Genomic DNA, 24,179 nt, shown 5'->3' on the forward strand with positions numbered 1-24,179 from the left:
ACCTTATGTCACTTGGAAAGCTGTTATAAATTCAGCTGGAAAAAGGGACCCTTATTCTGGGATAAGTGTGGTTAGTGGTTAACTGGGAACGGGGCTATTCCTGGCGTTGCCATCGACCTTCCCGGTGACGCCGGGGTAAGTCACTTCACCTCAGCGTGTGTCACCTTCTCCTGCTGCAAACTGGGAATTACAAACACGGGCTTTCGCAGGCAGCGTTTTGGGAAGCCCCATGACTCTGGAAAAAAGGTGTCACAGGGTGCCAGGCAGTCATTTAGTGGGACCTGGTGCTTTTTTACCCACCTTGGAGGCATCTGGATCAAACTGTAGGCTGGGGAAATGAGGGATGAGTGTTGGGGACCGGCTGAGCCGCGTGAGCCTGGGCTGTTGGCATGTTACTGGGAATATTGTGTTTTCCTCTCGGTTTTTAAAAATAGTCTATTCTGTTCCAAGTTGTAGACCACAGCCCTCACTGGGGCATTGAAATGTCTGGGCTGCTGTTTTCTTGAGCCAGCACCTTCAACTGTTCAGGGTTGAGATGCGATGCCAGCATCCATCCCCTCAACTGCTGGGTCCAGTAAAGACGGGGGGATCCTGCCCTGGACTGGCAGCATTGACTCTCTGATTCTCATGGACAGGAGGGAAAGGGAAATCTGGTTCACTCTTCTGCCTGCAGTATCCCTGCCTGGTTCAATAGCTGCTTCTGCAAGCCCTAAGGGCCTTGGGGACTTTTGCTTCTCAGCAGCTTCTTGTGCAGCCTCAGAAACTGCTTTTGGCTCAGCATCACACAAGCACACACAGCTGAAGATGCAGCTCGTTCCTAGCACATGGCATTAAACCCATGCTAGAGGTGGGGAGAATCATCTCGGAGGCTTTTATCATTTGCACAGACAGTGCAGGCTGGCTCACAGCCAGGATCCATCTGCTTGCCAAAGCGGGTGCTGCCCACGGAGCAGCAGGACCAAGGTGCCGATGCCAAGAGGTGCAGGCAGAGCCTGCCCTGGCGCGTTCCCACGGCCTCCGTCCCTGCGCAAGCACCGGAGTGGGGCTCACTGCCGCTCGGAATTGGGCTGGAGCCAAGGAGGCAGAGGGGAAAAAGCCTTTTACAGTCCATTAGTGCTCCCCAGAGCCGTTCAGCCCCTCTCGTCGTAAAAGTGGTGGAAGCCACAGAAACATTACGGCTGGTCTGCAGAAGATGCTGGTCTGCAGAAGATACCAGCCCACCTCCCGGCTCCATGTCCCTTCCCAGGGACTTTGCCAAAGCCGCTGGCCCTCACGGCACTTCGGCTGCTGGAATTCCCTCTGGGAACAAGCTGGCAAAAGGCTGGTTCCCTGTCCATCTCGAGCTCCCCTCAGGCAAAATGTACATGGGAGGGTTCCAAGTGCAAATGTGTGTGTGCTAATGGGAACTGAATTGCCTCTTGCCCCGCAGCCTTGCAGCTTGAGGAAAACAAGGCAGGGGCTAGGAATGACCTCATATCGCCTCCCAGGGAATGTTTTGCCAGATGAAGGGGGGAGAGGCAGCATCAAGACAGCACAATGTATGTATCTCTCTCCCTGTGTAAACATCTCTGTAGCTGCAGAAACCTCTTAAAACCCCGAATGAGAGGAGAACAGCTGCTTTGATCTGTGGATGTGGTTGTTGTTTTCTGAGTGCAGATCCGTTCTTTTTTTAATTTTGCTTCAAATTAAAAAAATGCCTGTTGTGATCTTTTGCTTTTATTTCTTGGCGAGGGACCGGAGAGTGGTGCAGTAAATTTTCATGACTCCCCATGTAACCGTTTCAGCATGGCTGACAATTCCTCGCCGTCTCTTCAGCGCCACAGCACAATGGGCCGAATCTTCTGGCCCTACATGAAGCCAAAGCAAATGGATTTTGCCCAGAAGTGCACAACGGGGAGTGGAGGCAGCGGGGAGGAGAGTCCTGCCACCTCCTTCCCCGCCACACACACACACACGCACACACACAAGGCTCAGGCTGGCAGGGTTGTCCCAGTGCCTGTGAAGGGTTTTGGAGTCAGCTCCCGGGCACGGATCCATGCCAGCCCTATGCGGCAGCAGCAGGAGCTGGTGAGGAGCCATGGGCCGAAGCGCTGGGCTGTCCTGCAGGTGATGTCAGTGTGATTCGTGGCACTCCCTCCAGACTCCCTGTGTGATGTCAGGAATCCCCATCTGCCCGACTTTCCCCCTGGGGGACAGCCCTGTGCTTGGAGGGGCACCAAAGCATGCACAGCCCTGGCATCACCACTGGCCCTTTGGCCACTCGACCGGGCAGCGTGCTTTGGGAAGATTACGTAGCTTTTTTGGGAATTCCTGGACATCAGCAGTTCACTCCAACCCCACTGCTTCACTGTGATACTTCATAACTCCATTGAAGAAGCGAGACATGGGGGTCAGCCCCTTGGCTCCTGTGGCATGACCCACCCCCAGCATGGTACTGGTTTAACTGGGAGTACTTGGCTGGAGAGCTGTCCCCACTGAGGCGGTCTGGGCACGAGTGAGGAGCTTGTTCATTCCCCCCGTGCTGTCACGTGGCTGCTCGGTGTTTTGGCGTTTTAATTACACACGGTCCTGTGTATTTAAGGCTGGTTTATGGGTGTTTATACTAATGCGTAAACCTGCAATTTAGAAGCTCAGTTATAAATCAACATTGCTGAAGGTCTTGTCCCTCGTGCCGTGAGATCGGTCTCCAGATTTAGAAGATAGGTTAGAGGGAAAAAAAGGAGGACTGTTTAGTTTTCCTCTGGTTATGATGATAAAGGATCACAGGATGGGGTGCGAGGTGCGGTGGCTGGGCACAGAGATCCACCAGCGTAACCCAGAGCAGAGTTTCTATTTTGACTCTGCTCTTATGAGTCTCTGCCATAAGAGAATTGCGTTTCTGCAGCAAATTCCAGCCCAGAAAGAAAAGCAGTGCCACAGCTGCTGATCTGATACTCACAGGAGGGTGGTGGCACCCCACTGGTGATGTCTTCAGATCAGGATGTGGGCTGCAATCCCACAGAGCCCTGTCCCACTCGACACCTCAGAGGAGGAGCTTTTGTACCCTGGAGCTCCTGGCACAGACTGGAGCTGGCTTCCTCCAGCAGCAGCACCCAGTGGGATGGCACATGTCCACTGGTGGGTCATGGTCTCATGTCTCTTAGCACATCCTAAGGACAACACTTCCACATTCATATTTTTATGTACAACATTTTTTTACAGCTTTAAGAATCATTTGTGCACCTTTGCACCTTACCAGCTGCCGTGGAGCCTGGCTGTGCCAGGGGTGGGTTTGGGTTACTGGTGTGCTCCTGCAAGCCCCTTCCCAAAGGGAAGGTCCCTGTCCCACGAGGGCAGCTCGGGGAGGGGGTGCTTTTGTAGGGAAAGACCCAGGGACTCCTCAGCATCCTCCTGTCCAGCTGCAGTCTCTCCTCTCTGCCGTGGGTGCTTTGGCTTAGCTGGACGTTTTCCACTGCCCCTTTGTCATATCTTTAGGGGTTATTAGGACAAAAGGGGGTTCAGGGGGGTGTAGGGGCAGCATGGTGGGCTGGGAGGGAACCCAAGGGCAGAAGGACCACTGGGGCTGTCAGATCCCTGTCCCTGGACAGGTGGAATCACTGCCCACCTTCCTCCCTGTCCCGCTCCTGGCTCCAGCCTTAATCTCCCGCTGCAGTTTCCTGGCTGGCGATGCCTCTCCTGGCTCAGGGAGCAGGAACACCCGGGAGGAGAGACAGTGCCAGTAGCTCCCAGCACAAGGATGGTCACGGGGTAGGGCAGGGGTCCCCCTGCCTCCCTGGGATACCCCCAGCACCAGGGGGCTGGGATGTGAGAAGGTCCCGCAAGCAAACAAAAAACCACTGAATATTTCAGAAAGGTCTTTTTCTTGCCCCTCCACCCGTATTTCCAATCCTCCTTCCACCTCTCAGGGCAGCCAGCAGAGCTGCTCTCCGGCCCTGTTTCCCCCTGCCCAGCACCCCGAGACTTTCCAAAAACCACCAAGCCCAGCCAGGTCGTGCCATCTGCAAACTCTCAGGTTTTTAAATTATATATATTTTTTTCCTTGTCCTTTTCTTTCCCACCCCTTGCCTTTTCCCATGCCATACGCCTCCCCCTGGCCCCCCTCCCCTTGCCACCACCCCAAGCCCTCGGCTGGCCGAGGGGCTGCGAGGTGCGGGGTGGGTCTGGGGGTTGCGGGGGGCTTTGCATTGATGCATTGATCGCCCATGGTCTCCGCCTGACCTCCCTGCTCCCAGGGAAGCAGTCTCCATGGCTACTGGCCCTTCTCCTTCAGCGCAGACTGTAAATTCCTGCAGGCAAAGCCCAGCCTTGGGGGTGCGAGGGGGGGAGCCGTGAAGGAGTAACCAAAGCCAAATAGAAAGAAAGAAAGAAAGGCTGGGAGAGAGAAAAAGGGCGTTGCTTGGATGGGGCTCTCCTTTCCACTCCCCTTTCCCAGGTCCCCAGCACCAGGGCAAGGCGCCTGCTTCCCCCCTCCAGCACTGCTGCTCCTGCTCCTGCTCCTGCTGCTGCTGCTCTTGCAAAACTGGAATTGGCTGGGATTATTTAAGGGAAAAAAAAAGGAGGAGAAGGGATCAGAGCAGCCGCCAGAGAGAGGGCGATAGAGTCCACTTTCCTCCAACTGCCCTGGGTCTCCCTCCCTCGCTCTCTCCTCTTCAGCAACACCAAGAGCCCCAAACTGAACCCAGAGCAGCTTTTTCCATCAGTTCAGTTCCCTTCCCTCCCTCTGTCTCACACACGGCAAGGAGAGAGCCCCTTCCTCCCTTTGATTTTCCTTCGCATGCTCAGCCCCTTGTTTCCTTTAAAGCACTAGAAATCCCCCTTCTTGCCCCTGCTCCTCCCTGCAGACTGGGATTGCAATGGGAGCTTTGCAGATTGCTGGATTTTCCATCCTTTTCTTTCTCCTCCACTCTGGAAACACGCTGGCAAATAAAGCCAGTCAAGGTAAGAGAAAATCTTCCCTGCTCGAAGGTTTGCTGTTTGATGTGTGGATTGGGCAGCCGGATCTCCTCGTTAGAGCTGGGGTTTAAGTGCAGGCTGGAGAAGGCAGCAGCAGTAACAACAAACAGTGGAGGGGATTTTAAATGTCGCTTGCAGATATTCTCGCCTACTGCCTTGGAACTGGGGTTGGGTTTGTAAACTCTTTAATGAGTTGCGTTTCTTAGACTTTAGTTTTTTTTTGTTTGGACTCTTTATCTCAAGGCAGGGGGTGCAGGGGCAGAAAATTAGGGTGGGCAAACAAGTCTGCATCCATCACAGGCAAAATGTGGCTGTTTGGAGAGGCTTGGGGGGCTCTGCTGATTTTGTGTCTGTGAGATGGGGCTACCACGGCAGCAGTGTGGGCGAGGAGGCTGCTCCGGGCTGGGCTGGAGGGCAGGGATGGCGGAGCAGGCGTTGATAACGCCGGGAGGCTGCATCTGTGCTCGGGGACTTCACATCGGCACGGGGGGATCTCAGATGTTGGCTGCAGGGGTGTGGGCAGCAGGAAACTTCAGGTAGCTGAGCACAGCTAAGCCTGAAAATTAAGGGAGCTCTTTCCCCTATCTCGTGGAAAGAGAGGCATGTCCCATCCTTATCAACTTTGGGCTTTTCTGTTTCACAACTCCCGCATTGAGCCAGAGCCTCCCCTTCCCAGACGTACACACGGAGCTTTATGTATGGTCTATCTATACCTTCACTTTTCTATAGCACCTCTATATTTAGCTCAGATTTTTTCTATACACGCGCGCGGGAGTGCGCGCGCCCACACGAGCACACACAGCCCTATACATGATCCTGTTGGCTGTCTCAAAGGGGGTTTTCTCCTTAATTCACCACTATCTGTACAATCTGTCGGGTTTTCTCTTTTTCTTTCCATGGCATGTAAGGTTTCTCCAGCCCAGCTCTGGCTGTGCCGTTGTGGCAGCTGCATGTTTGTGCGTACGGCGAGATTAAATAGCGTGTGAATGAAATCTCGGAGCGCAGGGTATAATGAAAGATCTCTTGCAGGAGGATTCCAGCCACGCGCATGGTCTCCCGAGCCCTGTCACTGACAAAGTTAGAAGGAATTTCAAGGCTATTGTCTTATCTGGCTCGAAGTGTTTCTAAAACAATAGGCGACTTCTCCGGAGGGCAGCCTGGGCAAGCAGGAGAGATTTTCCAGGGCAAAGGTTTGGTGAGAAGGCATCCAGCTTCACATAAAGCTTTATGATTTAGGCACAGAAAGGAATGCTTAGGTTTTTATCCCCCCTCAAATTATCTTGAGTGTATGCATTGCTTTCATTTCTTATCATAATATTTATTTATTAAGGCCTTTTGGTTTCCAGTTCCATTTAAGCCTGAGCCAGAATTGCATTAAAATAGCAAAGTGAAATTCCATCGTGCAGAGACTTGACAGATCCCTTCAGGGAAGGAGAGGGGTGGAGTGGGGGTGGAGAGAGGTGAGCTCAATCCTGCGCCGGGGTTCATCGCCCGCCGTGCGCCTGGGACAGCGCTGGCTCCTCCCGGGTGTCCGGGTGCTCACCAGCCGGGGGGGCTGTGCTGGAGAATTGATCCCTGAGGCTGCAGTGGAGGGTTCTGTGGGCTGGGGAGGGGAACGTGACTGCAGAGAGGCAGAGGTTGGTGTCTATGGGGCTCTGGGCAGGGATGGGCCTGGTGCTGGTGGTCCTTTTTGGATGAGGCCGAGCTCACAGGCATCGTTAGGGCATCACTGATGGCAGGTACAACATGTGCCTTTCCTCAGAACCTGCTGTCTCCTGGGTTTTCTGACTGTCACTGAGCTCTTTGAACCCGCTCTGTGTGTCTGGGACGTGTGTTAGCAGGATATTTCTCAAAAGCATCAGGTGTGTCTGCCAGGTGACACCCCAAGTATGGGGTACACATCACCCTGAAACCTTTGCCTTTTTGAGGGACAGCCACCCTTGCCAGATGACTGTCATGGGCTGGAAAGGGCTCCTCTCCCATCTGTCTTTTCTTGATGGGATAACATTGTGTCGTGGGTTGGGCTTGCTGGCTCATTTCTTGTACTGAATTACCCCAGAAAGTTTAGTCTGTGGGGAAGGAAGGATTTAGAGAGCTGGCTGCTGGGCCAGGAGGGTGTCTGCCAGTGGACCTGGCTGGCTGTGGAGTCAGCTTAGGCCTAGGGAAGCTTTCAAGAGGAGAACTGGCAATTTAAATCTAAATAACCATAGGGAGGCTCCTGACACGCATTCACATCTGCAGCCCACAGGTCAAGCTGCCCACATGTTGCTGTGCCCACCACTCCTCTGGGTTTTGGATAGGTAATGTCACCCCCAGTCCCAACCTCTTGTCTGTCAGTCCATGTCACAGCCTTCCAGACAGAAGAGTTTGTCCTGCTCTCAGTGGAGCAGTGTCCTTACCTGCTGTCTGCTGGCCTCAGTCCCTCCCTGCATGCTGGGGGGACAGAGCCCAGGGACTGGCAGCTCTGCACCCTCCTCGGGCAGTGCCAGCCCCTCTGGCAGCACCCTCATCACTGGGAACACATCCCAGGATTTGCCACTTTTCCCTGCAACTAATTCCACATCCCCTCAGATGATGCTGTGGTGTGGGACCAGGAGGGAGAGGCAGCATCTCCCTGGGAGATCCCAGCACCCCAGCTTGCAGCCCCTGGTGTTCCCACGACCCCAGTTCATGGTCCTGGGTGGGATGACAGCCTCAGCCCAGCCCACTGGGCACTCGATGGTTGATGGTTGACACCAGCCTTCCTGGCTGGTGCTGTGTGGCTGCCCTGGGCCACAGCCACTGTCCCACGTGAGGGGCCGGTGTGCTGGGATGCACCTGCAAAGCCTACACCGCCAGGGATTGATTTTTCTGTATTTTTTTAAGGAGTCTAAAATTTTCCAATTGCAGCGTGGAGATGCTGTTTGATTCCCCTCCCACTGCCGCCAAACCTCCTCCCCCTTGGCCTCTGCCTTCCTACCTCTCCAGCATTCACAGTGTGTGACTGTTGTGCCTGTCCCCTCCACCCCGCTGAAATATGAAATGTAAAACTGTAAACATTTCACATACACAGTTCAAAGGAGATCTTTGACTGAGGACGTCTAACATGCCTGTACCGAGATTAAAAAAGGGGAGGGGGTGGGTAGGAAGGAGGGAAGAAGAGTTTTTTTGTAACTGCCAACTGGAGTATAAATATTCAGACACCTTGAGTCTTCCAGTGCCGATGTATTGCTCTCGCTAAACTGCTCAGGAGTTTGGGGGTTCTTGTCTTTTATTTTTATATAGATTTTTTTTCCTTCGCAGACAGCCACACCAGAGTACTCAGTTTAGGAAAATAGTATGCATGATTGACCTTAGCCTTCACTTTCAAAATTCTAAGTCCCCTGAGAGGCTTTAGGAGAAGCCTGGGATGGCAAATAAGGTTTGCTCTGTCTGGCAGCACTGGAGGATGCCTGGCTGTGTTTTGGAGAGGCTGTGTCCCCGCTGGAGATCTTGAGATTGTTGCTCCCGGAGCAAAAAACAAACACATTTTTTAAGGCAAGGCCGGGTCAGTCCGATAAGCCAAAGGAGCAACAACAGCAGTGACAATTCCATGGGGAGATGAACAGGCTGCTGCTGTGGAGCATCAAACTCTCTGTGGGGAAGTGGTGATGGAATTGGGTTGAAGTGACCAGGGTTGGCACAAGGAGGTGGGATGGAGGTGGAGGGAGCATTTCCTACCGAGGGAATGGTGGTAGAACTGGGATCCATCAGGATGACCTGGGCTGCTGCAGAGGATGGACAGCTCAACCTACCTCTGCCCTCAGGGGAGTGGGAAGCATAAGTGAAGGGGATAAAAAAGCTCTTTTCTGGGTCGTTAACAGCTTTGGGGAAGCAAAACCCAGCATGAGGGTTATAGAGCAGGGTCTGGGCATTGGACAGTAGGATCACCAGGCTGGGAATGGCCCCAGGTGCTCACTGTGCTTGCAGTTCATCCATACTCCATCATTGCACAGGGCCGAGCACTGGGGCTGCACCTCCTGTGTCCCACCTGCTTTTGGGAAAGCTGGGTGGATGTGCAGGGCACGGGGCTGGTTCGGGGGTCTCCTCTGCATGGTGAGATGCAGACGTCCCCTCTGAGCCATCCTGAGCACAGGTACCTGCCCAGGGACCACTGGCACCCCCATCCTGGCAGCAAGACATCACCCAGCACCTGAGTCAGGATCTCTGAGTGCAGGTGACACTTCTTTAGCCACTTTACAGAAGGCTGCCCTGCAGAGCATCCTCCTCCCCTCTCCTGGCCCATATCCCCTCCCAGGGGCTGCCACTGCCCGCGGCCATGCCCTGAGCCACTCCTGCTGTGGTGCAGCACGAGTCACCCTTGCAAGCTCCCTGGACGAACAAATGATTAATAAACTGCACCACAGTGTCTGAGGTGGTTATTAATACCCTGGTAAAAGGAGCTACTGAAGTTATAAAGCTTTAATTTGGCATTAAGGCCGAGTGGAAACTCCGCATGTCTGCCAACAGCTACACACACATCCCCATACAGACAGGCTGTTAATATATATGCCTATATAAAAACAAAGAATAAAATTAATTTGTAGAAAAAGCTGAAGCACTTGTAGGAGAGGGGAAAAAGGATGGTGGGTTTGTTTGTTTAGGATTTTTCAGGCCAGTTTTTGCTGTCCTGTCTCACCCCCCCTCCTCAAATTTATCGGGACTTTTGGCCTAGGGCTAAAACCATCTTTTATTATTTTTTTTAAAACAAAATAAGGAAGTGAGGAAAGAGTCTCAATCCAGGCTCTAAAAATATACGAGCTGTTGCTTTATCCCCCTCCTCGCAGTCGGGTGTGGGCACAGAGGTGCTGCCCGGGGGCTCTGCCACCTCCCCCTCGGTCAAAGCCCTTCGGCTCCCGGTGGGTGCGCGCCGGTCCCGGGGAGGTGGCGGTCCCCCCGCTTTTGGCACGCTCGAAATGGCAGTGGCGTTGAAACCGTCTGCCTCCGCTGCCTTTGAAATGGAGAATAAAGCTGCAGCTGGAGCGGAACGGGGCCCAACAGCCAGCGCTGGAAAATCCCACCCACAACGGAATAAAAAACATGGCCCGAGGCGCGGGGCGAGCGCCGCAACCTCCTGCCCTTCACCGCAGCCCCCGGCGATGGCCGTGCCAGGGATGCTCCTGCCCTCTGAGGAGCCCTGCTCGGCCCCAGGGAGATGGGGCTGGGCAGGGAGCGGGGCCACCGCGGGCGAGACCTGCGGTCCCCAGCGAGACTCAACATCTTCATCAAAACCAAATTCCCGGCCGGGTGCAAAATTCCACAGTGCCGGGGATTTGAGGCACGATGCGCCCATCTGTGCTGCCCGGGTTGGGCTCATTTCAGGCAGCTTAGGGTGAAAAACAGAGTTTTTTTTATTATTTGTGGAAGGAAGAAATGGAGGGGCTATAGGGGTGCAGGTCTGCAGGAGGACTGGCAAACCCTCCAAAAAACCCACCTGGATTTGGGACCTCGAATGGAGCAGGTCCTCTGGAGTAAGAGGTCAAGCAGGGCTCACCCCAGAGAGGAACTACTGGGAGCAAAGAGGGACAGGAACATCAGTAAGGATTTTTTATTTTAAAATATTTTTTTAATCTTCACTTGTCTTGGAGATGAACCCTCTCACATGGTGGCAGCAACTCAGAGCACCTGCAGTGAGGCCACAGGCAGCTTTTTGGATGGAGGAAATTCTCCTGCAGGAAAAACGGGCTGGCCTGAGAGAAAACCTTCCCTTTCATGGGAAAATGCTGCTTGCGTTGACAAAAATGCTAAAAACTGCATTTTTCAGAGGGTTTTACTTTAATTCACTACGTCATTTCTGAAGGATACTGAGGAGCCAAAATTTCAGCATTCTAAAGTTGGGATCTTTGCCAATCCCAGGATGGCTCCTGGACTGCCCAGGAGGGTATTTATTCACTCTTCCCACAAACACACTTTTTTGTTTTTTCTGTTGGCTTTTTTTTTTTTTTTTTAAGACTCCTGTAACCTTTCAGAATGACTCTAGCTTTGGAAAAATTAGAGTGGAAAATTGATAATGTTTTCTTTTGTACTTTTGCTGCTGTGTAATCTTTCCAAAGTTAGGCAACTTTTGAAGTTACAGAATGGGAAAAAAGATAGAAAAAAAAGATGTTATACATGCATGAGTGGGAAAGGGCCAGAGGTGCATTCGGTGCCTCATGCGTGTTGTTCGTAGTCTTGAGTTTGAGAGTGTAGAAGGAAAAAGAAATAGGAAATAAATTCCCCCAAAAGTGAGATTCCTGGCAGAAGGCTGGGAAAGTTTCAATGATGTGATTTATGCCTGGTGGATGCTTCATGTTCTGAGCATTTGTAGGGGAAGGAGATGGGGTTTGATGGGTGGTTGTACTGTTTGGGTGCTGGTTCTCACCTGTGTGCCAGGTGGGTGCCTGGGGTGCCAGACCTGACAGCTGTCACCCTGGCACCATGACTCGAAGCATCACAACGTGATTTATAACTCTGGGGGGACACCTGAAGGGGAACTCCCAACCATGCAGGGCCAGGACCAGGATCTGCAGATTCAGTAGGCTTTTGGGTCAGCAGCAGCTTTGCACATTGTGCAAATTGTGGCCAATGCTTGGCATCCCCCCATATCCCCCTGCTCCAGTGCCACAACCTCCCAACACCCCTCTGGCAGCCCAGTGAGGGGTGCAGGAGCCTGAGGCGAAGTCACTGGGATGCTGAACAGCCACACTCAGCTCCCCAAAGGCACAAGTGCCCCATGGGACCCCTGGCACAGTCAGGGATCGATGCTGGGTGCTGAGGTGGCCACAGCACTGTGGCACCATGGCCAGTGCCGTGGCTGCTCTAGGTGCCAGCCAGGAGCAGGGCCCTGGTCCCCGTGCAATCCCTCCATCGTCCCCACCGTGGTGGGTCAGCCTCCAGCCAGTGATTAATGGCCCAAGGGAGGCCGTGGTGGCCGCGGGCCATGGCTAATGTCAAATAACAAATATGAATGCGGGCTGTAAATATTTATACAATGCGCAGGCACGTGCCGCCTCCCCGATGCAGAGACAAAGCTCTCCTCCTCCCGGCCGGGTGACTCACATCTCCCGGCAAAGAGCCGCCGGGGTGGCCGGGACAGGGCTCGGGCTGGCGTTCCCGCGGGGCTGCAGGGCTGCCTGCCCGCCCGCCGCTTGCAGGGATGTTTTGGGTCTCTGGGGAGCTCCTGGAGCACTTCTTTTCTTGGGAGTGCTGATAAGCAGTCTTTTAAAGGCAGCTGAGAGCTTTGAAGCCTCAAGCCCCTCCTGAGGGGGTACAGGGAAGCTGGAGGGACTCTCAGGTCCCCCTTCCCCAGTGAGCAGCTTCCTATCCCCGTGAGAAGAGGTGGAGGCAAATCCCTCCAGGAGCAGTGCTGATGCTCCCCACGTGGAGCTGGAGCCTGGGCTGCTCTGGGAGCCCTGCCCATACCTGCAGGGCTGCGGGTGATGCTCAGCCCCGCCTGCCCCTCAGCAGCCTGATCTCCAGGCACTGGCAGTCATGGAGGGGATGTGCCCGCTTCAGGGCACCACATCTCCCTGACTGCCAGAGCAGGGAAGGCAGTGAGAGCCAGCTGAACAGCCTTTTGCTCACAAACCGCCACTCCATGTGCTTGAGGCTTCTCCATTTCCCAAATACCATTAAAACCTCCACTCCCACGGCCTCCTGTCACAGCAAACCCTTGGGCATTCCTCCTTGAGGCCATTGGCAGCACATGGAGCTCTGGATGTGATGTCCTGGGTACCATGGCACTACATCCCAGAGAAGGGGGTTGAGGGGCAACGGGGGATGGGGACGATGCAAATTTTGTCCGTGTCCCCAAGGAAGCCTTGATGTTTTTCTCAGTTCTCCTTCCTGCTTCTCACTCCTGGCTCCCAGGTTTATTTAGTGTGGTCCCTGCTAATTCGTGCACATTCCTTGGCACCTAAGAATAGAAAGTGATGACGATTATTTGGGTGCCTGGTCGGCTCAGGAAACAGCTAATTGGAGACAGAGACTTTTACCTCTGCCTGGGCTGGCTCCAGCCTGGACTAGGAGCGCCGGAGCAGCGTTTCCTATCATCAGACACATGAAAGGGCCAGGGAGTCTCAGGGTGACGTGTCCAAGAGGGGACACAGGTCGTGCTGTTTGGGAGTGGACACAGTGATTCACCATGTCCAGAGCCCATCATTAGGGCTGATTGAGGAGCCAGAGACTGCTGGGATCCGTCACCTGGGGTGGGGGCTCCTGTGGGGGCATGGGTAGAGGTCCTGGGCTCTCCCCTTTACTCCCTCACCTGTCCTCTTGCAGATGTTGACGAGTGTGTGGAGGGCACCGACAACTGCCACATCGATGCCATCTGCCAGAACACCCCCAAGTCCTACAAGTGCATCTGCAAGTCCGGCTACACCGGGGATGGGAAGCACTGCAAAGGTAGGGACACGCCGCTGGCAGAGCCGGGGTCCTGCTGACGAGTGACAGCCCCAGCAGGTCGGAGGCCAGCAGTGGCTTGTCAGCATTAGCCTATGCAAAAAAGCCACTTGTTCACCCTGGCCTATTGTAAACCTTTTATTCCCCTTTTCTGCCCCAAACTCCTGGCCTGTTGACAGTGCGTGGGGACAGAGAGGACTCTGACTGGCCTTGCTGGTGATGCTGGCAGCCATTGTCCTGACATGGTTGGGGCTGCCCATGAAGGGTCACATGAGGCTTATTTTAAACAAAACTGGGCTGATTTTCCTGCAAGATTTCTGACCCTTACGCTGCAGAACTGTGTTAGCAGCTAAAACACAAAAATAAGACATAGAAACAGAGATATAGATGGTGTAGATATCAATTTAAATGTAGATCTAGGTGTAAATCTAGATATTGGTATAGGTATATATCTGTATATAGATACAACTGAGTGGGGAATGGAAAGAAAATGAGCTCCTTGGGGCAGCAGCAGCAGGAAAGCAGGATTGGGGCAGGGGAAAAATTCCCAGCTGGAAGCAGGTTCAGGGTCAGGATGGGCCGAGTACAAATAGCAGAGGGATTAAAGCGCTCCAGGCACTGCAGGACTTTGCCATGGAGACAGGCTGCTCTGCCAGCACCCTGGGAAATCCCAGGAGGTTCCCAGCACTCTGCACCAAGCTAAAGCTGTAAGACACTGGGTCAGCTGGGGCTCCAGCATCCAGACTGGGGAGAATGGGGATGATAGTGTAGAGTCTGGAGGGATGCTGCAGGTGATAACGGAGCTGAGGATCTGCTGCTGGAATAGGCAGAGAGAGCAGAAGACCCCAGGGCACGTTACCAGCCGGGTGGAGATGGGGAGCAGCACCCATGGCGGGCAGCAGCCGGGGCAGCCCTGCAGCTCTCCCGCCCTTCTCCCCCGCAGACGTTGACGAGTGCGAGCGGGAGGACAACGCGGGCTGCGTGCACGAGTGCGTCAACATCCCCGGCAACTACCGCTGCACCTGCTACGACGGCTTCCGCCTGGCACACGACGGCCACAACTGCTTAGGTGAGGAATGTCGGCGCCCCTGCAGCTCCTCAGCTGCTCCAGCACCTTAGGACCGACCTGCTGGCTTTCTTTGCTGGGCACTTCCCAGGACCCAACATCCCCAGATCTGCTGTAGAGCCGTGGAACCGTGGTGGCACTCCCAGGGCACTGAGCCAGCTGCAGGCATGTCCTGTGCTGCAATGGTTCGCTGGGGACAGCATTGCTCCCCGTTACATCGGGGTGATGCCAAGGGAGGACGCTCCATGCTGGGAGGAAAACTCGCTCTGTGGGTCCATCTCTAGACTGGGAGGGTTGGGGAGAGGCAAAACTGGGAGAGTTTGGTTTGGAGTTGCTGGGGTGAGGAACAGGCTCCCCACAGCCGCATCCTGCTGCGGCAAGCAGCCGGGCCAGCAGCTCTGTGCCGCTGCCGAGGGCAGCACCAGCTCACCCCGGCCCTGCCGCTCGCTCCGCTCGTGCTTGAGGTCAGCCCTGCACCTGCCAAAATAGATGAGTTAATAGCAAATATGGTGGGGATGGGAACCAGCGAAGGGACTGGATAAATAATCCCCGGGCCAAGACAAACCCGGCATCTGCCTACGGAGCGGCCGTGCATCCTCCCTGCTACTTCCCACCGCCCCAAACTCCATCCGGCCGCGGCGGAGCCAAAGCTCCCGTCAGAGCCCCGGGGCCCATCGAGCTGCCCGCGCCCGTCACCCGCTTCCTCCCGCGGCATCCGCGGTGGGAGCTCCGGGGCACGGGGCCGCCCGCCTCCCCTCTGCCTGGAGCTCATGCTATTTTCCAATTAGCGTCTGCAGAGGGGTCATTAATGAGCTCATCACTGGGAGGAGGAGGAGGGGAAGGGATTATGGACACATACGCTTTGCATTAACCACCATCACCGGGATCTTTTTAGCCTCCTCGGGGAGGGGGGAGATTTACACAGCTGGGAGGAGGCGCGGGCGGGCGGCGGCTGGCTCTGCCTTCCTCTCCCGGGGGAGGATGAGCCCGAGGAGAAGAAAGGAAAGCTGGACGTCATGTGTTTACAGAGTTGGGTGGGAGGGGATGGAGATAGCTGGGGAGCAGCCGGCCAAGCAGGGATCTGGGGAGAGCACGCTGGCTCCCACCTTGAGCCCTTCCTTAACTCATCCCAGCATCTCATTCTGATCCCGATGAGCTTTGCCCAACCCCTGCATCCCCTTTTAGTCAAAAGAAAGAGAAACAGAGCAAAGCAGCATATTGTGCCAGGCTTTGCCAGTGCCATGGGCAGGAGCTGAGCTGGGGAGGGGTCAGGGTATGTGCCCACCAGAGTCCACTGGCCCCTCCATTGCCCATCCTGAGTGACCTTTTGAACCAGGACAGGAATTCAAGCCCCTGTCCTGACACAGGCCCTGCTGGCTTTTGCCCATCTCTGTTGCCTTTAATAAAACAGGTATTAGAGAAGTGGAGTCTCATTTCAGCCATCGGGTTTGAATGGCTGCCTCCTCATTTTTGAGCAGAGCTGGAAGGAGAAGTTGTAAGACATTAAGCCCTTGTTCTAAGCAGGGGGATTTGAGGAGGGTTATTGGCATCTGCAGGACATAGCTTGGCTGGGATGAGCATTGGAGGAAGCCATGAGCTTCCTGCCATCGCAGAGGATGTCCCTTTATGCCTGGCTGCAGCCCAGGTGTCAGCCCTCACTGCCTTGTGGGTGAGGGGGTGTTTTCAATACCTCCTTTCCAAGACAGCAAGTTTGTGGGGTGCTCCTGGGCTCCACTGCTTGGCCACTTCCAGCTAAAGCTGCAGCCCTGCTTTGATAATTCTGAGCAAGCCCTCAGGGCTTGCCAGGGACTGGGGCACAGTGCAAGGCACCCCCACTGCTCGGGCATCCATCTGTCCATCCATTTTGCCCAAAAGCAAGGGGTTTGGGTGTGTGCTGTGCTGTCTGGGGAGGGGGCCAGTGCTGGGAGCCGCTGGCGCGTGCCGTCGCTGAGCCGCGATTGCGGCGTTTCCGGTGGGCGATGCTGTCGGGGCTCAGTTTTCCCCTCAGCTGTGGCTCTGCAATGCTCGAGTTCACAGGACGTTTTCTTTGGCATGGGGCCCCTCGCTTCCCAGCCCGACACCATCACCCAGCCCTGGCACCGTGGGCAGAGGGGGCAAGGGGTGGCCACGGCACTGATTTGTCTCTGCCCAAGCTGGCATCCTGGTTGCTCTGGCACCTCAGGGCACTGGTGAGTTCAGCTTGGACCATTGTCCCCAGAAAGCTCTAGAGTGGTGCTCTCTAGAGAGAGCAATGAGCAGTTACTCTTCATTAAATGCAGGTTTTGCAGGGCTGGAGGAGCAGCAGCCTGGGGCAAGGGCATTGCTGCTGCCACGGGGCCACATTTCAGGCCCTTGCTGCCTTGGCTTGTTAAACCAAAACAGGTGTGAGGGCAGCCAAGCAGCAGAGCAGGGGATGTGAGTCTCCTTACAAGTAATTATCCCTGCTCTGGGCTAAGGTTTCCCAGCTCCTCCTAATGAAGTGCAGGCATCCCCAGCTGGCGACAGGCTCTGAGGGGCTGGGAGTAGGGGCTGGCTGCAGCCAGCATCCTGGATAAGCATCCTGGATGATTTGGGTTTTCTGGGACAAGGAAAACCCCTTTCTTCTGTGGTCTGGTGTTCCCTTCTGTAAAATGAGGCCATCAGGCAGGGAAGCTGTATGATCCCTGCACCCACTCCTGCTGTGCTTTGCCTTCATCCCCCACACTGTAAAGCATTCTGCTTTCTTCCAGCTGGGGGGAAGCAGGTCACTGCCCAGCAGATCTGTCCCACCCAGTCCCCATGCCCTTGGTGTGCCAAGGAGCTGTGCTCACCCCCTGCCACCTTCTCTCTGCAGACCTGGACGAGTGCTCAGAGGGCAACGGCGGCTGCCAGCAGACCTGTGTCAACATGATGGGCAGCTACGAGTGCTTCTGCCGGGAGGGCTTCTTCCTCAGTGACAACCAGCACACCTGCATCCAGCGCCCTGAAGGTCAGTGCTCAGCACTCCCACGCCCTGGGGCACCCTCCATCCCTTCGTTTATCAGGCAGGTCTGTCCTCTGTCATTTCTGGCCACTCCTGCCTGGGTTCTTGGTGTGGCAGATTTGAAAGTGAATCTATGGCAGGCATGTTGGGAGAGGTGATAAATGTCCTGCAGCAAGACCCTCACATGTCTCTTGTCCAGGCACAGCAATACTGAGCCGGGGACATTAATCCTATGCCCAGAGCAATTTATTGATAAATGGAAGGACCTGGAGGGCCTCCCACCACCTTAGGAGACACATATTTCCCTGCCCAGTCTTGCACAGCACCGAGCCCTTCGTCTCAGTATCAACTCTAAATTGTTGCCGTCTGGAGCAATCTCTTAGCCAAAATAGGAGGAAATGAGAGATTTTTGCGTCTCTGCTGATTTTTATCTCTGCTGCTTGGCAAAGCCAGCTGAGTGTTTTTGCTTTCCTCCTTCCCAGCTGTGTTGGTCACTCCAGCTCCCCAGGAATCTCACCCTGCCCAGGACAGCTGAGCAGCTGCAGTGGCATCTCGTGTGTCCCCATCCCTCGCGTGTCCAAGAGGGATGAGCTGGCTGCCCCTTCCTGCTGGTGCCACAGTGGGTGGTCCCTGCTGGGGACAGGGATGCAGGTGCTGGGTCTTGAGCTCAGAGGGGTTTAAAGCCACTGAGAGATGTGGGAACAGGGTCTATCACCCAAGGCAGGAGGGAATCAAAGGTTGAAGGCTCCCAGGTGGTTTTGTCCACCTTCCCAAGCAGCTCTGTGCCAGGATCTGGCCAGGGTTATCCTGTCCCCACAAGGTTCTCATTGACAAGGTTTCACCCCATTGCCGTCAACTCCCCATCCCATCCCACCTCAGACGTCCCTCTGCCACTGCTGACCAGTGCCAGCAGCTTTTGGAGCATTTCTTTGCCTCCTTTTCTCTTTTAGAAGGCATGAACTGCATGAACAAGAACCATGGCTGTGCCCACATCTGCCGAGAGACCCCCAAAGGGGGCATCGCCTGCGAGTGCCGCCCCGGCTTCGAGCTCACCAAGAACCAGCGTGACTGCAAATGTAAGGAGCACTGCAGGGCTGGGGATACAACCTCCCAGGGACCCCCTAACCCTGTCCCCATGGCACAGATACCTCCTGTCCCTGCAGCAAAGCCCTGACCCCCTGGTAGCAGTTGGTTCATTGAGCCTGAAGCTCAGCATGCTCAGCTCTGCCTCTGTTGCCTTTACAGACAGTGCTTCTGGCAGCCCCTTTTACTGTGGGATTTTGTGTCCTTACATGACCAGGATGAAATGGCAGTTCAAGGGGGTCCCAGAGGCTCAGCATCCCCTGTTCTTGTCCCAGTGTTTCACTTTCCAAAGGAGAGGTGAACAAGGAGAGTGCAATTGGCGTGTGAGGAGCACAGGAATCCTCTCCCTGAGGGTTGTGGTGCTCTCAGCCTGTCTGATCTCCTGCCAGCATCCCACTGGCAGTGCCAGGGTTATTAAATAGATATGTGTGTGTTTATGCAATTATTTTTATTTTGTTTCTCATTTGCTGTGTGCAGCAAATGTGTAAAATCACTGATGAAATGAAGGTTTAATCCTAAACTAAATGAATAGCACACCTTGCCCTCTGGGGAGGGCTGGCAGGGATTCCCAAAAGCTCCTGTGTCATTCCAGAGCTCAGGAAAGTTTCACCCTTCCCCTGTAGCACTGGATTCGGGGTCAGGGTCAACCAGACCACCAGTCCCCTTGGCTTGGACTCCACTGGTGGCATTTAGCAGATATGCAGAGGGAAGACATGAGAAACCACATAACAGCCTGCATCTGCTAAGATCCCACAGGGAAAGTGAAGGGCTTTAGGAATTATCTGTGAGGGAAGGAGGAAGGAAGGAAGGGAAGGAGGGAGGGAAGTCTCTGAGGGTACAGATGAGGTGTTTCCAAGCCAGCTTTATGTGCTACATGTGGATGCTAGGCAAGGAAGAGGAGCTGGGGCCACGGTGACACTGGTGCTTTGCTCCCACAGTGACCTGCAACTACGGGAACGGGGGCTGCCAGCACACCTGCGACGACACCGACCAGGGGCCCAAGTGCGGCTGCCACGTCAAATTCCTGCTGCACTCGGACGGGGTGACGTGCATAGGTAGGTCAGGCCATCACCCACACGTGGGTTGGGGTGTGGGATGGTTCCTCTTCCTCCCTGGGTGATTTGTCCTTGGCCTGGTGAAGGGTTTTTCCCAAGCCTTGAGCGTGCGGCGATTTCCTTTAGCTGAGACCAGGGAAGCTCAGCACGTGTGTGCGGGATGCTGCAGTACCTGGGGGTGCAGGGATGTGTCTGCACAGCCACAGGGAGCAGAAGTGATCTTGGTGCTGCTTGAGGGGACACCTGGGGACAGGTTGCTGTGCTGGGGTGCAGGCAGGCTTCTGTGCTGCTGAAGAGAGAGCTGTGAGGATGTCCTCATGCTGGGAATTGTTACTGTCGCTGTCACTGGCAGCTTTTGAGGAGGGATGTGGAGGGGGCAGGTTTGCCCACAGCAATGTGTTATAACTTGGTATTGTGGGACCTTGGCTCAGGAACAATTGTCTTGCAAAAAAAAAAAAAAAAAAATACAAAACCAAAACCCCAACAACCTGACAACTCAACCAGCCCCAGAATTGTCCTTTTCCTGTGTGTGTTTTCAAATTGTAAAACATCAAGCAGAGATAGAAGTTTTACTGGTTTCATATGCTTGTGCTGTTTAACAGCTGCTTTGGTTTAAAAAATGTTATATTTGGGGAGTGATTAAGTCCACAATTGCTTGAGACATTTGAGTTCTTACTGCAAAATTAAAAAGAAAAAGGAACTGGAAGCAAGAGAAGTTTTGGCTCCCGGTGTCCCTGCTGAGCCTGAACAGAAAACTCTTCATGATTTCCACAGACGGCTCCATCCTCAGGGCAGAGGATCCCCCCTGAGCCCCTGGCTGCTCCCTACCAGCTTGAGGGATGTTTGGGGCTGAGCCCCCAGCAAAGCCCTCCTCCCCATCAGCTCACTGCTGCTTTAATGCCACTGCTGTCCCCCAGCCTGCTCCCAGGGTGGATCCCAGTCCCTCCTGGCTGCTGGCAGGCGCTCACAGCCCTGGTCCCCGCCGTTCTCGTGTTTGTTCCCACAGCCATTGCGTCCTGTCCCACCTCTGAGGACCCTCCCGGGGGTTGTTGCTGTGCCTGGGTGGGGAGCTCCCCTCCAAAAGGGAGCTCAGGACCCCGGGTGTGGCAGCTGGTGGGTTCCTCCTGGATGAAGGGCCCTGCGTGCGGCGTCTGACTTGGGCAGCTTTGGGACCAAGGATGCCCCTGACGTGTTGGGTGTGGGGGTGAGAGAGCAGCTCTCCAAAGCATCTTGTGATTTGGGGGATGCTTCAGAGTCTGTTTGCTGGGGGGGTGGTCTCTGCACTCAGACCTTGGGTACCACAGGTGTGAGGGTGGGATTTGGGAGTTTCCAAAATCACTCATCCTCTTGTCCTTGGCCAAAGACTCCCTCTTTGTCCCCATGCCCTGCATTGTACCTGCTGGGGAGGCATCTCCCACCAGAGCCAGCACATCCCTGTGAGCTCTCCCCTTGTCCACCTTTCCAGGGGAAGTCAAACACTGCACTAGAGGATTTTAGGAGCAGCATCAGCCCAAATCCCACCACCACACCACGCCTGTCTCATGCCTTTGGGCTCTGCAATCCCCTCTCACAGGAAGGGGCCTGCCCAGCTCCTGCACTCCCTGGGGGATTCCCAATCCCCAGCCCCACCGTGGGAACACCAAGGGGTTGTGCTCCAGCCACTGGGAGCCAGCAGCCGCCCCGCGGGGATGCCCGGCCAGCAGATTTACAGCCGAGGTACCTGCTCGGATATTTATAACCACCCTTTCTTGTTTTATGGCTCGGGCACAGCAAACAGCCCTCCCCCATCCACACTGCCCCCTTCACCGCCCCTTCCCCATTTCCTCCAAAATATTTCATCATTTCAAGGGGAATAAAGTTTCCAGTGAGGGGAAACGCAAAGTCGTTCCCCGGGCCACGGGCTTTGAAATTGAACGCGGTGCGTTTGATGGGCTGCCGGGACAGGCCCCTGGTCCAGGTTCCCTTCAGATCACACCACGCGGCAGGAAGCACGATCAGCCCCTCTGAGTGACAGTTTCATTAGGCCACGGCCGGTGTTTTTCATTTTTCTGCTTTTTATTGCTGCTTTTAAAAATGCAGATAATGAGGAACATGCCTCTAAGCACAGGGGCCATCACTAATGGCTCCCAACATGTCTGCAGGCACGAGGGGGAGGGGGAGCCGGGAGGGGAAGCCAATGACCTTATATATTTATATTTATGCTCCAAAAGCAGCCTTTAAAAAAAAAAAAAAGAATTAAAAAAAAGCACATAAAACAGCCCTCCAGCAGCCAAGGGTGCAGTGCCCGTGGGGAGATGCAAGAACAGCTGTCACAGTTGATGCAGATTTTGGCTTTCCAGAAAGATTTACTGGCTAGGGTATCATTGCACCTATATTTGGGGTGCAGCAGGGCTATTGCTGGCCCCCTACTTGTGGCGAGCACTGGTGGAGCGGGAGGGGGTGGACGGGGAAGAAATATGGTTAAATGGAGAAGGAAACTAAACCCAGCTCAAGTTTTATGGCTGATTTCCTGACCCACGCCTAGGCGGTTTGTGGCGGCACCGCTTTGTGGGGCTGGCGGTGCTGGGAACGGTGCCGGGAGCTCTGGACCCACAGCCAGGGTGCACTGACCCACGGGTGAGGCTGAGAAGCCCAAATACACCCAGGATTTGGGCTCACTGCTGGCTTGGCTGCTAAATCCAAGGGGTGCAAGTGCCACAGGCGGGATGTGGTTGCCTTCCCAAAGCCCATGGCTGCGCAGCGTCCGCGTGGCTCCGCTCAGGGATCACCACCTGCCCTGGCACGTGCTGGTTTTGTTCACAGCCAGGGCGAGGACCTGGTTCCCCAGACTAACAGGCTGCACTAACGCTCCTCATAACGCGCTTCTCCCGCTCGCATGGGGCTCCAACCAGCCCAGCACAGCTGGAGGGGGTTTGGAGAGGCTGAGGGACATGGAATGCTTGGGAGGTGGGAGAGAAACAGCCCAAAGGGACAGTTTCCACCAGGCTGGAAACGCAGCAGAGTTGAACCCATTGATGTGTGACACCAACCAAGTTCCCTGCTGGACACTGTTTCTAAATCACTTTTTTATAATGTTAAACAGGGGAGAGACACTTCCAGCAACACGTTATCCTTGAGACGTTTTCTAATGGTAAATATTTTTGTTCTCTCTATCTCTACGAAGGGGTCTAACCGTAGATGGTCTCTCCTCTGGAGATCATAGCGGGGCTCGGGGGCTGAGCTGCTGCGCTAACCGCATGTCTCACTAACCCTGCCCCGCTGCTGCTTCCAAACCCTGCCAGGCCAGCCTGGGGCTGGGCTGGGGGACAGAGGGAACACTCCCCCTGCTGTGCTTGCATGAGACGGGGCTCTCACGCTGCTTTGGTGGATCCAGCCCGGCGCCAGGGGTGGCAATCTGCTTTCCAGTGGCTGTGGCAGCAGTTACCCCCACACCCAGGAGGAGCTCACAGTGGGCTGCCAGCAGCTGCGTGGTGGGGAGGGGGATGCTTGTGCCCATCTCTGTGCTGTGCGCTCCCAGTTACCCCTCCCTGGAGCCCACCCACTCGAGGATGGTCCCCTCTGGGACCTTCAGGGTGTCCCAGGGTTTGGCTTTGCCACGCACAGTGGCTCTCAGCCCAGAGCTGCAGCAATGGCAGAGCTGCAATGGCCCTTTACAGGGCTGGGCACCTCCCCAGGGACTTCTTTGCATCCCCATGGGGGTCTCCAAGCCCTTCACACAGGTAAGGTGATGCCTCTGCTCTGCCATCAAGGAAACTGAGGCAGAAGGTGCAGCAGCTTGTTTGTGGTGGGGAATCTTGTTCCTGGATGTGCTGGGCGCAGGCAAACTCCTGGCACATCCAGGAGCTGTGGAAGTTCAGCTCACCAGCACAGGGAGCACAGACTGCAGCTTTTGGGGGGCTCTGAAGAGCCTTTCACACAGGGGTGGGAGAAGGGGAGGACCCCACATCCGAGTCATCACCACACTCCAGCCAGCCCAGCTGTTATCCCCTCTGACTCGTGGGCTCACATCCTGCTGAGATTGTCCCTTCTCAGAAGGTGGAGGTGAGGCCAGAGTGTCACCAGCACTGAGGGTGCTGAGCAGGCCGAGGAGTGCCATGGCACAGCGTTTGGGCAGTGAGACCAGAGCTGGGATGGAGGAGGGTGGAAAAGAATCTGAGTGTGTGTGTGTGTGTGTGAAGCTTTGTCCTCTCCCTGCCTGAGCGATGGAGGCCTCACCAAAGCCCTGTGTGGCTGGTGAGTCACGCCAGGCTGGGAGCAGCCCTGGGCTGCCAGCTCCGCCGAACAATTGCTGCTCCCCGGGGCAATCCAGAGCTCAGCCCCATGCTGCCAACCTTCACTGCCTCACAGGTACCCCATCAGCCCCCTCCAAGCTTTCTGCAAACCCAGAACAGGGTCCCCCCCTTCACAGAGGGGTTTGCAGTGGTGCTCTGGCCGTGCTAATCGAGCTTATACCCAATGCCCACCCTGGGCAGCTGCCCTGGGATGGTGAGTGGGACTGGCTTTAATCTCAGGTGAAATTCCCAAAGGTGCAAAGCGGCCAGGAGGGGTGCCACAGTGCTGGAGGAGGCTGTGAGCATGATGACAGTATGCCCAGGGCACCACATTCTCTGGAGGGCTCCATCCTCCCTGCTGCAGCTGCTTCTCCAGCTCCATCCCGCTGGCA

General features: G+C 55.2%; 1 protein-coding gene across 2 annotated transcripts in view; it reads left to right on the plus strand.

Moving 5' to 3' along the window:
- The first annotated feature begins 4,841 nt into the window (after positions 1-4,841).
- Positions 4,842-24,179, plus strand: part of SCUBE3 (signal peptide, CUB domain and EGF like domain containing 3) — a 29,540-nt gene continuing 10,202 nt past the window's right edge. The window contains exons 1-7 of one of the 2 annotated variants that reach the window (XM_053998060.1): positions 4,842-4,938; positions 13,231-13,353; positions 14,294-14,419; positions 17,250-17,384; positions 18,329-18,454; positions 19,400-19,516; positions 22,599-22,646. In XM_053998060.1, the coding sequence (XP_053854035.1) occupies positions 4,854-4,938; positions 13,231-13,353; positions 14,294-14,419; positions 17,250-17,384; positions 18,329-18,454; positions 19,400-19,516; positions 22,599-22,646 (760 nt within the window). In that variant the 5' untranslated portion in view covers positions 4,842-4,853. The remainder of the gene's footprint in view (positions 4,939-13,230; positions 13,354-14,293; positions 14,420-17,249; positions 17,385-18,328; positions 18,455-19,399; positions 19,517-22,598; positions 22,647-24,179) is intronic. The other variant, XM_053998059.1, reaches the window with a different exon arrangement.

Source organism: Vidua macroura, chromosome 24 (assembly GCF_024509145.1).
Source record: "Vidua macroura isolate BioBank_ID:100142 chromosome 24, ASM2450914v1, whole genome shotgun sequence".
Classification (NCBI taxonomy): Eukaryota; Metazoa; Chordata; class Aves; order Passeriformes; family Viduidae; genus Vidua; species Vidua macroura.